Source organism: Maylandia zebra, linkage group LG12 (genome assembly GCF_041146795.1).
Source record: "Maylandia zebra isolate NMK-2024a linkage group LG12, Mzebra_GT3a, whole genome shotgun sequence".
Taxonomy (NCBI): Eukaryota; Metazoa; Chordata; class Actinopteri; order Cichliformes; family Cichlidae; genus Maylandia; species Maylandia zebra.
In genome coordinates, this window is record NC_135178.1 from 20,332,988 (window position 1) to 20,349,290 (window position 16,303).

Below are 16,303 nucleotides of genomic sequence, written 5' to 3' on the forward strand. Positions count from 1 at the left end.
GGTTATGCAGGGGGAATATGTGTAATGGATTGTAGACTGCATTTTAAAGACGTCTTTTTTGTCTCTGCTCCGTGGTATTTACAGGACAAAAACACTTGGCCTTTCTCAGAAGAAACGAGGGCCATAGGCGGAGGATAGAGGCAGGGGAGGAGAGTGGGTTGGTGGGGAAGAGAAGGAGGACTTTGTGTCAATTAGATCCAATGGATTATCTTTTTTAATGTTTTACAGAGAGAGCTGAGAATCAAAGGACTTCTGCTTCCAAAGGAGAGAGAGAGACAGAGAAAAAAAAACACAAAACCAACAAAAGCTGTGAAAACCTTTGGTCCGAGTGTTGGTGCTGCGAATGCAAAACAGATTGGTGGAATTTTTTTCCCACTACGCTTCTTAAATGTGCCGCTGTTTCGGGCTCCCCAAGTCCATTTGCACAGTGTGTTGTGTTTAGTTGGTGCGTCAGCTCAAGTGAACCATGGGCTGCCAGCCAAGGTCCCTGTGCGCCGTGTAGCGATCATTATCTTCTGTCTGTTCATCTGCACAATCACAGACCTTAGCTTCAAAGACACACAGGACCTCTGGACCTCTTGCTTCAATAGAACTAAAGGACACCATGTTTGTTCTTTTTATGGCACTTTTTTTTGTGTTGTCCTCCCGCTTGGAGCCATTAATCCAAACATTCAAACATCCAGCTGCAGTTGTCAAAACACATGACTGAAAATTCTGATATAATGTTGTATATGCACAACATGAAAATGTTACTTTTGCTCTAAACTTTGCTCATCTCATTAATATGGGGGAAAATAATAAATAAAGTAAAACTGTCCCTGTGAAGCACAGAATATGCGGCTGTGTTGCAAATTTGTTTTAGACATATACATTTTTGGAAGTAAACACTAGAAATGTCACTTTTCTTAGTGCATTCAGCTGCTATGTTGTTGCTACAACTTGTTGCACAGGGTCAGCTAGACATGGAGGGTGCCCTGACTGCCAGGGACCGTGTGGGAATCCAGGATTTTGTACTGCTGGATGAAACCACGGAAGCTGCCTTTCTGAGCAACCTCAAGAAACGCTTCAGCAAGGATCTCATCTATGTGAGTACAATTTAAACCTTACGTTCACACGTGGCATTTTCTTTGCAAAAAATTTGATGATTTTTAACTCATTCTTTTAGACTTACATTGGAACGTTGTTAGTCTCTGTCAATCCATATAAAGAGCTGGACATCTACAACAAGAAGCAGATGGATATCTACATGGGTGTCAACTTTTTTGAGCTGCCGCCCCACATGTGAGTTTGTATACACACGCTTTTTTTGGTGCACCTGTTTACACCAGTAAGTCTAAACTTCATCCTACTCCTTTTCCAGCATAAACATTGTGTAGACATGGAGATAATCACGAAAACTTGTTTTTAATTTTTCTTTTCTCTTGTTATTCTAGTTATATTTGCATATTCAAAATAAAATCAACAGCATCACTCAGTTCCTGCAAAATTGTCGGCAGCACGTCCATGATGGGAAACTCACGTTCCACCACATCTTAAATGTGCTGTATGGGATTGAGACCTGGTGACTGTGGAGGTCATTTATTGCAGTGTTTAATAAATCAGCGTGAGATGATTTGAACTATGTGACATGGTGTGTTATCCTGCTGAAAGCACCCATAAGGAAATGAGCCCACTCCTGTGTTCTTTCAACTGAAATAACTCCGAGTGCGGTTCAAAGTTTACTACTGAAATACTGTAACTGCTCTGCAACCCAACAGTTATGCCTTGGCGGATAATGCGTACCACACCATGCTGACAGAGTTCAACAATCACTTCATCCTCATCTCTGGTGAGAGCGGAGCAGGAAAAACAGAGGCCTCCAAGAAGATTTTGCAGTATTATGCCGTCAGCTGTCCAAGCACCACTCTGCTAAACACAGTCAGAGACAAAATGCTCATGTCCAACCCCGTCCTGGAGGTTTGATGGTTACTACATGCTGTAGAAGTGCATTGACATATAGTGAAGAGGGACAGATCATCAATTACTGTGAATGATTTGACTTTTTTTTTTTCCCCCACAGGCTTTTGGAAATGCCAAAACACTAAAAAATGACAACTCAAGCCGATTTGGGAAATATATGGACATCCAGTTTGACAGCCAGGTAAGGATCAGATGCTGTATTCACAGAATAGGAAAAAAACTTAGCTTACTGTTGTTTGGTTCCTAGAGTGTAGTTGGTTGTGGTGTGATTATTTTTGCTATAAAAGACAAAAAAAGTTGTAGCATGAGTACAAACAACATTACATGAAGCCTGAAAAACATCAAGTTGGTTCCAGATTTATTTAATTTATGTAAAAAAACGACGACTGCTTAACAAAAGTCAACTTTACTGAAACAGAAGGAGATTCTTTATCCTAACCAGTTTTCAATCTGGCCACTGGACCATAGGCTGTGTTTTTTCTGCAAGTTGTAGAGCTGCTGTCTTTAGGATCATGATGCCCATAGGGGGATGCTGTTGGAGGCCATATCCTGAACTACCTGCTGGAGAAATCAAGGGTTGTGCATCAGAATCACGGGGAGAGAAACTTTCACATCTTTTATCAGCTGGTAGAGGGAGGATCAGATGACTTGCTGCATCAGCTGGGCTTGGAGAGAGGTTGCCAGCATTATAACTATCTAACACAGGTACGCATAAGTCAGTGGGCTTTGTTGTTAACATAGAATCTGATAAGAAAGTAGAACACTTTCAGAAACAGTGTTTTTTTTTCTATGTTCATTGTTTCTGACAGGGGCAGTGTCCCATTGTGCCCTCCATTAATGACAAAAACGACTGGAAAACAGTAAAAAACGCACTTCAAATCATCAGCTTTGATGAGACTGCCACCAATGTGAGTTGGATGCTGTTGCAGATGGCTTCATTCACAGCAGTCAGTCTTGCTTATAAATTATAATTTTGTGCAGCACTTGTTTGAGGTCATTGCAAGCGTTCTCCACCTGGGGAATGTGCGGTTTGACTCTGATAGTAAAGGTCACGCCCTCCTGAACAACAACACAGAGCTGCACTGGGTCTCAAATGTAAGAAAGTAGAAAATATAAATTCTTTAGCTATTCATTAAGCATATCAATAAGCTTTTTAATGTTTAGTTTTCTTCACAGCTGCTAGGAGTGGATGCACACAGACTTCAAGAGGGCCTAACATTCAGGAAGATTGAAGCCAAAAAAGATCAGGTTCACATTTGCTAAAACCTTCTTTAGTTTTAACAATAACAGACTTGTGTTTCTGTTTAAACTATAAACTCAGGTATGATGCTTTGTTACTCTAAAAGGTCCTCAGCCCTTTCACAACTGATCACGCCATCTATGCCAGAGATGCCTTAGCCAAAGCTATCTATGGGCAGACCTTCACCTGGCTGGTCAACAGGATCAACGAGTCAATGGAGAACGAAGTGACTATAAGGATGTATTTCAAATGACAAATCTCACCTGCCAGGATGTGTTTTTATACGTTTTTTCTCTTTCACTAGGACCCTTCACGAAAGACTGTTATAGGGCTTTTGGACATATATGGATTTGAGGTTTTCTACGTAAACAGGTAGGTGTAATCTTTCTGTGTTTTTTTCTTTTTAATTTCAGCTGCTTTTGCAAGCTGATAGCTGTTTTATTTACCTTATAATCTTTATGAAACCTGCAAACTTACCTTTCACCTCTTCCTTGATCCTTTCCCTCAGTTTTGAGCAGTTCTGTATAAACTATTGCAACGAGAAGCTGCAGCAGCTTTTCATTGAGCTGACACTAAAATCGGAGCAGGAAGAATATGAAGCAGAGGGCATTGAGGTAAACCCCCCTCTCCCCAGCAAACAAACAAGCAAACAGACGGACGTGCAGAAAACATATAAGCGGCTGCTTTTTTTCACGTGCTTATAACTGTGTATTTCTCATCTCTTTTTCCACCAGTGGGAGCCAGTTCAGTTCTTCAACAATAAGATCATCTGTGATCTAATCGAGGAAAAACACACAGGAATTATATCATTACTGGTGTGTATGTTCACACTGGGATGGCCATTTATAACTGTTTTAAAAATACTGCTCAAGATTATTCACAATGATTATTTTGCAGGATGAGGAGTGTCTAAGGCCAGGAGATGCCACAGATCTGACCTTCCTGGAGAGACTGGAAGAAAAGATGGGGAATCACCCCCACTTTGTCACGTGAGTAATGACCTAAAATACACACACACACACACACACACACACACACACACACACACACACACACACACACACAGTACACGAAATGAACAACATAAATAGAATTGACATTGACACTGTATGCAGCACCAGTGCTTATTTCTCTGACTCCAAGAGATCTTGAATGCTCCTGCTCTGATCCTGACTGACTCTAAGAGAAACGAACAGTCTTACGCACTGAATCAGCCCCATGCATCCCACTTATATCTATAAACAGGAGTGCTGGTTATTCCAAAGTCACAATAAAGGTTGTTTTTTGTTTTGATAATGTTGATTTGTGACTTCAAAAATAACAACATTTAGCGTAATTAAATACACTGTCTATCTACTGTACAATTCAAAGCCTTTCCTCGGCTCTAAAGTCTGACTCCTTTCATTGGTGTTCTGTTGACTGGTGGCCTGTGAGGGAGTCGACAGTGAGCCGATAGAGACGGAGGATTAGGATTCGACTATAAAGCCTCTCACTCTTCATCCCTCTGTCTCTCTCCACCTCTTTGACTCCAGGCACAAACTAGCTGACAAAATGACACGTAAGACTCTGGAGAGGGGAGATTTCCGTCTCTTGCATTATGCCGGGGAGGTCACCTACTGTGTTGTGGGTAAAGAAAACCACAGTCTCATCCCCTGTGACTCAACCATTTAAACCTTTTTGCTTTGAACTGACATCCCTAAGACACTGATATTTTTTTTTATGCTAATCTAGGTTTCCTGGACAAAAACAACGACCTACTATATAGAAACATAAAAGATGTAAGTCTACAGCTGATATTATGTCAGATAAAGACGTGTTTTAGACTTTACTGTAAATAGCAAAAGATGGGGGTATTTTCTCAGTATTTGATTAATTATGGTTAAAGTAACTGCCTAAACCTGTGTGTTAATTAGGGCTGCCACAAATGATTATTTTGATAGTCGACTAGTCACCGATTATTTTTGCGATTAGTCGACTAATCAGATCATCATCCATTGGACGTAAAACGTACAGCTTATTGCACCAGCAGCATCTGCTCTAATATAACTATCATTAGCTTACAGCTTTAAGTGTTTAAGGTCTGTGCTAACTAAAAATAAAGACAAGATGATAGTTTATTAAATTTTAATGAAATTTGCAGATTGTTTCGGTGAAGTTTAATAAACTCCTTGCTATCTAAAATATAACAGGACACCAGAGTATATTCTCGAGCATCTCACACTTCTGATAATCAGCTGTCTGCTTGATGTTTATTTAGCTGTGTAAAAACTATACCTTTAATCTCAGCCAAACCGATTTACTCAGGAACAAATAAAATACTAAAAAAAAGCCAAACAATAACATTGTTAAGTTATCTAAGTGACTTATATATCATGTTTAACCTGAGTAGCGGGTTTGAAAACAATTTGCCAGGAGTCCGGTGTTCTCACGGCTCTAGTGACCTAGCCCCCGGCTCGCTATCGAGCTAGTGGGTAACAGACGTCTCCGAAAACGTCGGAGCGCTTTTGAAAATATGTGGTGTCCTGATAAACTGAGCAGATATTTGAGGTTTACACAGCTACATTCTCGCCTGAAAATATGTTAAACGTTTATTTTGTGACCCAGAAAGAATAATAAGAGTAATATTAAAACTAACTAGCTGCCGCCATTGTTGGAAACTGAGCTGGGCTGCGCTATGAATTCTGGGACACAGCTTCTTCTTCTTCGGGGTTTAACGGCAGCTGGCATCCTTGTACATGCAGTGCTGCCATCTTCTGTTTCAGTCCGTTATTACACTCTTAAATCCTGCTACTTATTCCTGCGTCTTTTGGGATCTTACAAAGCTTCAAACGACGCGTCGACTATTAAATTAGTCGTCGACGATTTTGATAGTCGACGTAATCGTGACTAGTCGACTAATCGTGGCAGCCCTAGTGTTAATGTGTGCTTGTGTGTCGCTCCACCTTCTCAAAGCTTATGTGTCAGTCTAAAAATGACATAGTCAAAGAGTGCTTCTCATCCATGGATCCAGACAGCAGGAGAAGACCAGAAACAGTACGTTTGCCCATGTTTGACCCTCCATATCCTTCATCCATAACATCTAACTTAACTGCTGAGGGGAGTCAGGCGGAAAGGACATTGTGACCCTTGTGTTGTGTTTGCAGGTGGTGACTCAGTTTAAGAGCAGTCTGCAGAAGCTGACAGAGATCCTTGTGGCTAAAGAGGCCTGGTACATACGCTGCCTGAAATCTAACGAGTCCAAGCAGTCAGGTACCTTAACTAACAAAAGGTAGATGTTAATGACACAGAAATGTTTGAATAAGACCAAATCAATCGTGTATTTATCGTTACATCACAGGTCAGTTTGATGAAGCACTGATCAGGCATCAGGTGAAGTACCTGGGTCTGATGGAGCACCTCAGAGTCAGACGAGCTGGTTTTGCTTACAGACGTAAATACGACGTTTTTTTGAAGAGGTATAAAGGACCGTAGAGTTTCTCAATTTCAGGGAAATTTATGTTTTAAATGTAAGCTCTAGGTGAACTGAGGGGCTTCTTTCGAGCACAGTTTGTTTGGCTCATCTTACAGATATAAACCATTGTGCCCAGCCACCTGGCCACACTGGAGAGGAGTAGCCGCCGATGGAGTGGAAGTGCTGGTTCAACATCTGGGCTACCTGCCAGATGAGTACAAAATGGGACGGTGAGGAAGTCTTTCTCGTTACCTCAACAAATCCAGCTTATGCGAGGAATCACAAAAGTACAAGTTGCTGATTTGTTTATTGCAGGACCAAAATTTTCATCCGTCACCCCAGGACACTGTTCGCCACAGAGGATGCTTATGAGAAATGCAAACATGAACTGGGTGAGTGTCAACTGCCTTAGACCTACAGTCATCCCGTCTCACAATCAAGCTGATTTATATTTTTTGCTCTGGATTTGCAGCAACACGCATCCAGGCAAAATACAAAGGCTACAGGGCAAAGGGAGAATACAGAAAACAGAAAGAAGCTGGTAAATGTCACAACATCCAGAATGATAGAAACAGTTTTTGTTAGCAATAAAAAATATTAGATAATGTCTATTTTTAATCTCCTCAGCCACTAAGATTGAATCTTGTTGGAGAGGAACACAGGCTAGGAAGGAGAAGGAGAAGAGAGCCTGGGCGGTAAAAGTCATCAAGAAGTAAGTAAAACACGTAAATATCAAAAATAAAAAAAGCCCCCATCAGTGTCTCTGTTACATTTGAACTGATCCTGTTCTTTGCCACACATTTCAGATTTATCAAAGGCTACATGACCAGAGGGCAGGCAAAAAACACAGATAACTCAGAGTACCTGGCCTTCGTGAGGCAAAATTACCTGAACAGACTTAGAGACAACCTGCCAAAGACCGTTTTGGATAAAACCCCCTGGCTAACTCCACCAGCTGTGCTCACAGAGGTGCTATAAGTCATATAACAATGAAACAGAGAAACAAAATCAAGCAACTGTTTCTAATACTAATGCATTCATAACTGTGGTCCTTTTTAATTTTTCACACTGTATTTGAATCAAGTAAACATTGAGTTACATAACAAAAAATGTCACAAGTATTTTATAGAATGAGATATGTGTGTCTTATATGTTCCTATAATTTTCTGTATTTATTTCCATGTGAGAATGCACTCAGTGGCCACTTTATTAGATACATCTTGCTTGCCCTGTTGCCTTTGAAACTGCCTTCATCATGGCACAGATTCAAAAATTTCTCTGAGATTTTGGTCCAGTCTGAGATGATCTTTCAGGAGATTGGTACATGTTGGTCATAAAGGGATGGGCATGATCAGCAACAACAATAAGATGATTAGCTCTGTCTGACGGACCCAAAGTTGCCCACACCATGACGCCACCACCAGCCCGAACTGTTGATACGAGGCAAAATGGATCCACGCTTTCATGTTGTTTATGCAAATTTCTTTATGTGAAAGTAGCGTCAGAAATTTAGGTTAATCAGAACATGCAGCTTTTTGTCAGTTTTTATTGTCTAATGTTTAACACCGATGAATACTGCCACCTCAGCTTTCTGTTCTTAGCTGACTGGGTGGCACCCACTGCGGACTTCTGCTGCTTTAACCCAACTGCTTTAAGATTTGATATGTTGTGCATATCTTGATTGTAACAAGTGGTTATTTGGGTTACTGTTGCCTTCCTATCCGCTCGAAGCAGTCTGGTCATTTTCCTCTGACCTCTAGTATCAATGAGACATTTTCACCCAGAGAACTGCCACCCACTGGATATTTTCTCTTTTTCTGGTCATTCTCTGTAAACCCTATGGATGTTATTAACAAAATCCCAGTAGATCATCAGTTTCTGAAATGCTCATACGCCAGGTTACACTGAAACACACTTAAATCATCTTCCTCCCTCACTGTCATGCTCAGTTTGAACTTCAGCAGATAGTCTTCACCGTGTCTGCATGACTAAATGCATTGAGTTGTATAAGGTGCACTTAATAAAGTGGCCAGTGAGTGTATGCTCTTTTTTATTTCCACATAGCAATATATAGTAATAACGACTAATCAACTTAAATGCAAAACTGACTGAATACAGCTTTTATCTTGACTTTGTGGTGAAGAACTGATTTCGTTCTTCATTAGACATCAGAGATGCTGCGTAAGCTTCACTACCGTCTTATGGTGCGGAAATATGTGCGAGGAATCACACCGCAGAAGAAAGCACAGGTAAGCCACATTAAAGGGCAGTCTTGTTCTCTTTGTAGTCATCACAGTTAAATTTTCCATTCCTTTTTGCCCCTTCAGTTCGAAATGAAGCTGATCACCAGCTCCGTCTTCAAGGGGAAAAAGGACAGTTATCCACAGAGTGTTGCCCATCCATTTGCGGACACCAGAATCAGTAAATATCAGACACCCTCACACAATGCCTGTTCATTTTAGAACCATCATTCATATGTCATTTAACATCTCACTTAATAGGCGAGGAAGACATAAACACAAGGGTCATCCAGATGATTCGCAACGAGCGTATAAAGGTAATAAAATGTCTGTATACTTCTATGGGCAGTTCACACCAAAGATGCACTGATATATGCTGTGTTTCTGCAGTACTGCGTTCCAGTAATTAAGTATGACAGGAATGGCTTCAAACCGAGGCAGCGACAGCTCATCCTCACCCAGACAGCTGTCTATGTGGTAGAGGAAGCCAAGATCAAGCAGAGAGTGCTGTACACCTCTCTCAAAGGTCAGACCAGTGTGCTAATATATATTTTATTAGCCATCAGATATCTTCATTCTCAAATGTGGGGCTACATGCTTCTATTATTTGACTCACTGCAGAGATTTCTGTCAGTAACTTGACTGACAGCACCATTGTATTCCACATAACACGTGAAGAACCTAAACAAAAGGTATGCAAATGTATGGATCAAGCTTGCCTTTTTTTTGTTTTGTTTTTGCTAATGGTGAGACCAATGAAGTTTATTTGTAGCTTAAATGACATGATTAGATATGGTGGAACAAGTTAAAACATAGAATGGCTTTTGCTCTGCTGATAATGCAGAGTAACTAAAATGAAGGAGGAACATGCGTGTAGTGAAAATTTTGAAAGATTTTCAGGTGGATGATTCTAACACAACTTGTCTGGCTGTTTCAGGGGGATCTGGTAGTACAGTGCGACCATTTATTTGAGCTTTTGACCAAACTCTGTGTCATTGTTAACAAACAAAATGCCATCAAGGTGGTTCAGGGCAGGTGAGCCTGAGTTTTGAAATTTAGAGATCTAATGTGAAATGCACATTGAGCTAAACTGCTTGTGTATGCATTGTGTTTGCATTAATTCACAGCATCAACTTTGAAATCCAGGCTGGAAAAGGAGGAGCAGTGGACTTTAGCACTGGGCCTGAGCCTATGGTATACAAGGCCAAGAATGGTCACCTGATGGTGGTGAGTTGGGCCTTATCTCTTTTATCTCATGTTTCTCTGCAGATTGGCTACCTTTTTTTTTTCAGATTATATTTGAACATTTATTATTTGTTTTAAAATCCTTAAATGCTCAGTCCTAGCTTGCCAAAATCCTGCACTTTTGTGTCACAGCCAGATCAGTTTGCTCATGTGTCAAAAAACTCTTAATGGTTCCTAAATCCATATTTACAAAAGGTGCTTGTACCATGTATTTTCTAAGGTTTGGAACAGACTCGCCTTAAGTGTTAGATTGTCCCATTTTAGTCCATGTTTATCCCCTAACATGACTTTTAATCAAGCTTAGGTTTAGACTCATTTATATTGTCGCTGTTTTATACTGTCCTTTTTCTTATTTCATCCACTTTTGTGTTTCCTACAAGTTATACAGCACCTTAGTTAGTATTTGCTGCTTTCGATTGTATCTCTATACATAAACTTGACATGGAAACTCAACGACCAGATGTGCCATTTTAAGTCTTCAATTAAGGGCTACAATGAAGTTACAAATGCTGACACAGCATCATTGTTTGCTACTGCAGGTTGCCACTCGGGCAAGGACACGGTAACGTGTGAGGCTGAGGAGGAGACACATAAGACGCCTCTGCATATTTCATCAAGAGACCACTAAGGAGATGATCACCATGTCTGCAGAAAACACATCTGCCCAGAAAGAGATGAACCTGAGGAATCTTGGATGAGGTTGTTTGCTGGACAGAATTTCACACTAGTCATAATTAAAATTTCTTCACTTCATTATTAAGAAAAGAAAGAAGATGTTATCATTTCACAATTGTTTGTGTCTGAAGAACACTTAAAATGACAAAACTCTTAAGGTACCAAAAACTGATGCAATTCTAATTTTGAACAATGAAGCCATATGTATAATAAATTTGTACGTTCACTGATGTTGTAAATTAAAAGCAGCACAAAAGAATGTCTGTAGAAATTTATTTGTGATAAAGTGTGTATAAATATAAAACATACATTTATGTTTACTTCTGTACAGCAGACCTACAAGTACTGTGATTGTTAAACATATAACAACTTAAACTAGTGTGCAAACGGTACATTCTGTGATGAATGCGATGATGAAAGACAGGTCTAATTTCTATCCCTGTTATAAGCTTGTAGACAGGGTTCCCTTCCTGCTAGAGTGATATCGAGTTACAGTCATTCACATCAACCTCAGCATCCATCATTCAATCAGCCCAGTGCATTTAACACCTCAGGTCACAGCTCAAGTTCCCTCCACTGAAAATAATGGTTTGTTTAGTGAAGGGAACTGCGTCAATGTTAGAACTAAATGCGGCAGAAGTATTACAGGAAATTTTGCTTCATCCACCTGTAATTTTTATTGTCTAATGATAAAAAGAAAATATTCAGGTTTTGGAATTATAGACAGGCTACATTATAGCCATGGTTAATATCATCTAAGAGTAAAACAGTGCCACCGTGTGACTTCATTAAGTACAACACCCGGTTCATCCACTTGAGACTTTAAAATGTACCTTTTGGAACCACGGCAAAGAAAAACTAAACTATCTACATTACTAGCTGCTTCCATGATATAACTCGTCTTCTGCATGTAATTTAATTAGGACCTCTTCCTTCCTGCACTCAGTGATGAATAAAAACATCCATGTTTATGAGCGTCTACACAGTAGCAGAAAGCAGTGATACAAATTATCATGACCAACAAAAAGAGACAAAAAAAACCAAAAAAAACACAAGATGACAAAGAGGAAAACTGGAGAAGAGGACTGCACACAATCACTTCACCACTACACACCGCTGTATGACACTCGTGTCATAATAATCCTCTGGGGAATGCTGGTAAAATATGAGGGAAGTAAATGAAGGAGGCGCTGGGTGTTGTAAGGCACAAGCATAGTGCAAATACTGTCTGGGATCCCAGATTGACTGGTTCAAGTTGAGAATCACTGGTGGTGGTGTGTACGGTCATCAGGTCGTTTGATATGAATCCTACGGACGCGCTCAATTCGTTCTCGCTCCTCATCCTCATCCAGGTGGTTAGATCGCCATGCAGGACCCCCTGTGGCCTCTAACAGAGCATTGTCTGGACCTCTGCCATCATGAGACTCATACAAAAGGATGTTGAGGGTCTCCTCGTAGATTCGAGCCTCTGGGAATTCAACCTAGGAAAAAAGTAAAGTGTTACTCAAGAGACAGGTTTATTTAGCCAAAATAACATAGCTCTATGCTTATGAAACTGCAAAGTACTCTGCAAAGAATATTTACCTTTGTCTGCTTCTTTTCAGTGGCATAAACAATAGAAGTGCAACACACTTCAGCAATTTTACGCCCCTGCCCATAAAAAGACCAGCAACAGATCTCATCCCCAATCACGTCTTTGATGAAGAGCACTCGCCCATTGAACCGCAATGACAGTTTGTCAAAAAGCTCAATATTCTTTAGCATGTTGTCATCAGAATTGCTGTGGAGGAAAGAAAGTTAAAAGAGAGGTCACTTATTATGATAACTGACTTGAGTGTATGTAACGACTTGATTTTTTTTATTTATTTTTTTATATCTAGACAAACTTGACCCCATGATCGGGCTCACCTGGTATATGAATACTTGTTGTTGCTTCTGTTATACAGCAGTTTGACTGTTGGCTGTGAAGACAACCAAGTTTTTAAAAAAAAGAAAAATCTAAATGAAAAATGTCTTGATTCTAAATGAGTTGCTGCACATTATATTACAGACATAGCATACCTTATTTGAGGTAGCAATCAGCCTCTGCTCCTCTTTGGATGACGTCATCAGAGGCACTTTACAAAGGGGTTCATATGTTTCCTTGTTCTGCAAAAAAGACATTTTTCCACTGAGAACATTACACAAACACACAAAACTGCTGCATACTGTTAATTTCACAGGATCCCATTCTGTTGGTACAGACTTACATGTGGAAAAAAAAAAAAGAAGAGAGAAACATAAAAAGGATGAAAACTTTTATTAAATGTATTAATTTTTTTCGCATGGAGCTGGACTCTCTAAAGGTGGTGTTAGAGAGGTAGATGTTGTTCAAGATAAGAACAATGCTGGACAATGCCTCCCACCCACTGCATGACGTGCTGGCCAGTCACAGGAACACGTTCAGTGAGAGACTGAAATTACCCAAATGCACCACTGAATGAAACAGGAAATCATTCCTGCCTGTGACTCTTTCTATACAATTCCTCCATGAAAAGTACAGTACAAACTGCAATAGTTCCACACTCTTATTATAACATCCTCTACAGAGAAAATTACACTTAATATTATAAGAAGGGAACCTCACTGCCAACTATAAATTTTTAATCTTGTGTGATATACTGTAATATTTATAATTAGAACTATGTGTATTTATTAGAGCTATTTTGTTATATTTTATAACTTTGTAATATATAGTATTATTTAATTTAGTTTAATTAGTTACTGTTATTACTGTCTTGGAGCCACTGTGACCACATAATTTCCTCTGGGGATTAATAAAGTATTCTGATTATGATAAGTTACCAAAGATAACCAATAAATTATTTGAAAAAATTAATTGCTGCAAAAGGTCTATATTTTTTAAATCAACCACAAGTGTTACTAATCCTACGAAATGAGCCTCTGCACCTTTAATAATATCATTAGTGATGCCTGTGGACACCTGTTAAAAAGCTATTGTCAAAAAGCATTTTAATAAATATTTCTGCTGCTGTTTCCAGATAAAAACGAAAACAGATTTTGACTTGTAATTTTTGTTTGGTTAATTGGGTTTTTGTTTATAACACTTAATTTCATTCTTTAAAATACACAGACTAATGCTAGTCACATTTATGACTGCATTAAAAAGCAAAAAAAGACAACAGAACATTCATGGGAAAAGGGAGCTAATGAAGATTATGGTGGGAACATAGCATGTTTAACAAAAAGAGAATGTAGATTCCAAAATGTAAATTTTGTAATTTTAAATGTATCAGTAACTTTGCTGAAACTTAGTTACTTAACATTTACTCCAAAGGTAAGCAACTTTGTAATGATTGTACCTGCAAGGCAGCTGTGCATTCATCGGCAAGGCCTTGGACAAGATAATACTTGGCCTCAGCGAGGAGCTCCTCGGTTTCCCGTCGACTGTCTGGGAGTGGGACTGCGCCATCTCTAAGGTAGTTAAGGATTGTTCCAAAATGTTTCCCACACCGATCAATCAGGATCCAACCTATGGGTATCAAATGCCAAAACATCAGTAACAGTTTAACTGCAATGATGGAATAATTGCTGCATATGATCAAGGTTTTACTAACAGCTCACCTTCACTATCTGTGAGGACCTCCATTCTCCCACTGAACATTGCTTTGAGCATTGTGTCCTGTTTAGTTAGTGTCTGCATTGTAGTGTAGTACAGTGCGCCACCCACATTCAACTTCACATATTTTGAGCTGGGGCTGGAGCTTTTGAAGGACGTAGTCCGGGTTGTAGCTGCCGGCACTGGCGAGCTCACCACGCTCTCTCCTGACATCTCTTCCTAGAACAATACAAAATACAACAAAGTCACACATGGATATCAGTGGATTAGACAATGAACTGTTACATTTTAATTATTGAATGTTCATTGTTTCTTTATTTTTTTTCTAAAGGTGGTGACAGTAACACCGAACAGCACCTTTAAATGGCTAAGACAAATGAGTAATATCAGACTACATATACAATTGGAAAGATCAGTTTAATGGTAGTATTGTCCTAACATGTCTTGACAGTATGAAACTATAGATTGCTTCTGATTTAAGAATCAGGATGACAAAGAAAAGCAAAATTATATTTAGAGTGCCCCATTTATTGTTCTGGCAATGCACTCTGATATCTGAGAGCTAACAACTCTCAAAACCTGGAGAAAAGTAGTAGCCTTCTTAAGGGAGTAATGTAGGAAAATGCATAAACATAAACACATCAAAAATCTGTATCAGTGAAGTGCTTACTTCCTTTTGCTCATCTGCTAAGCTCCGTGTTCATAATCTAGATGTTATATTTGATTATTCTCTGGACTTTCATTTGCATGTCTAATCTATTTTATGGTCTTGTTTCTTTCATTTAAAGTAACATTTCGAAATCATCTCTACAGCTAAACAGGAGAAATTTTTTCATCCATTTGATTCATCATGCCTATACTGTAATGCCCTGCTTACCATCTTATATAAATCAACTCTGTCACACCTCCAAACAATAGAAGATACTGCAGCCAGACCTCTTAACACATCCAAGTAAGCAAGCTCACATTACTCTCACATTACCACTTTTATAGTTTCTCCATTGGCACCCAGTTGACTTCGAAACTCGTTTTAAAAGTCTCAGTTGCATACAGAGCACTAAATGGAGAAGTTCGAGACTATTTATCTCAGCTTCTTACTAAAGATCCTGTAGGCTTAAAATGTATTAGTTGTCCCTCGTACAAGACTGGAGACAATAGGGTGGTTGCGGGAACTGAGCCTTGTAGCAACCACTCCAGCTAGCATTATCTGACTTTCTTTTAGAAAGCGATTTTCTGGGGCTTACTTTTGAGAATTTTAATTATTACTACAGTTTTTACTACGTGTTTTTGTTCATTGTGGCTTTGTCTCGTTATTTACTTTTTAATTTTCTACGTAGTTTAAAGGGAATGAGGGTGTGTGACATCATTTGACAGAAGCCCATGCACTGTCTTTTAATTTCTCAGCTATGAACACGCACTTTTGTTATATATCTAATATGCATTTAACTACATTAATATAAAGCGTCATTACATTTATACGGACTTTCGTAGTTGTTTCCAGTGAAACACTGGGCCGTATCCTTTAATCCAGCGAGTACAAATTTCATTTTAGCCAGCCCGGCTAATGAGCTAGTTAGCATTAAATAAAGTTATGGACATTGTTTTAAACGAACCAAAACACGATATACTACAACACGAACCATAAAATAGCATTCTTTATATTATATCGACAGCATGTCTATTAAATTAAAAAACAGAAAAACGACCATATTTACCATAGAACCCACAGCAAACTTCGTAATTGTAGCTTGCTAACGTCAGTCAGCTAACACCCACTTCCTTCCGGTGCGCTGCTGCGCAGTTATTAAAATGACGTCAACCGTCCGGAGTTGTGTTTAAAGGGGCAGGTGACATTTTTATGTTAAAGTGCAAAA

General features: G+C 39.3%; 2 protein-coding genes across 2 annotated transcripts; one reads left to right on the forward strand and one right to left on the reverse strand.

The window, feature by feature from the left end:
- The first annotated feature begins 541 nt into the window (after window positions 1-541).
- Window positions 542-11,068, forward strand: myo1ha (myosin IHa). The gene is made up of 31 exons (XM_004544538.4): window positions 542-1,085; window positions 1,166-1,281; window positions 1,758-1,956; window positions 2,060-2,140; window positions 2,485-2,664; window positions 2,769-2,867; window positions 2,941-3,054; window positions 3,136-3,207; window positions 3,306-3,425; window positions 3,504-3,571; window positions 3,708-3,813; window positions 3,934-4,014; window positions 4,097-4,188; window positions 4,732-4,826; window positions 4,931-4,977; window positions 6,152-6,232; window positions 6,343-6,448; window positions 6,537-6,654; window positions 6,767-6,880; window positions 6,966-7,042; window positions 7,123-7,191; window positions 7,278-7,362; window positions 7,457-7,619; window positions 8,816-8,899; window positions 8,978-9,071; window positions 9,152-9,207; window positions 9,281-9,416; window positions 9,512-9,582; window positions 9,828-9,925; window positions 10,018-10,117; window positions 10,675-11,068. The coding sequence occupies exons 1-31, from the start codon at window positions 894-896 to the stop codon at window positions 10,699-10,701; spliced, it is 3,141 nt and encodes a 1,046-aa protein (XP_004544595.2). The 5' UTR covers window positions 542-893; the 3' UTR covers window positions 10,702-11,068.
- On the reverse strand, window positions 11,067-16,243 carry kctd10 (potassium channel tetramerization domain containing 10). Its single transcript, XM_004544536.5, has 7 exons — window positions 16,145-16,243; window positions 14,435-14,648; window positions 14,173-14,342; window positions 12,872-12,958; window positions 12,719-12,771; window positions 12,395-12,590; window positions 11,067-12,291 (listed from the first exon to the last, which is right to left on the reverse strand). Exons 1-7 carry the CDS (start codon window positions 16,145-16,147, stop codon window positions 12,073-12,075), a joined length of 942 nt encoding a protein of 313 aa, XP_004544593.1. The 5' UTR covers window positions 16,148-16,243; the 3' UTR covers window positions 11,067-12,072.
- Between the last annotated feature and the right edge of the window lie 60 nt (window positions 16,244-16,303).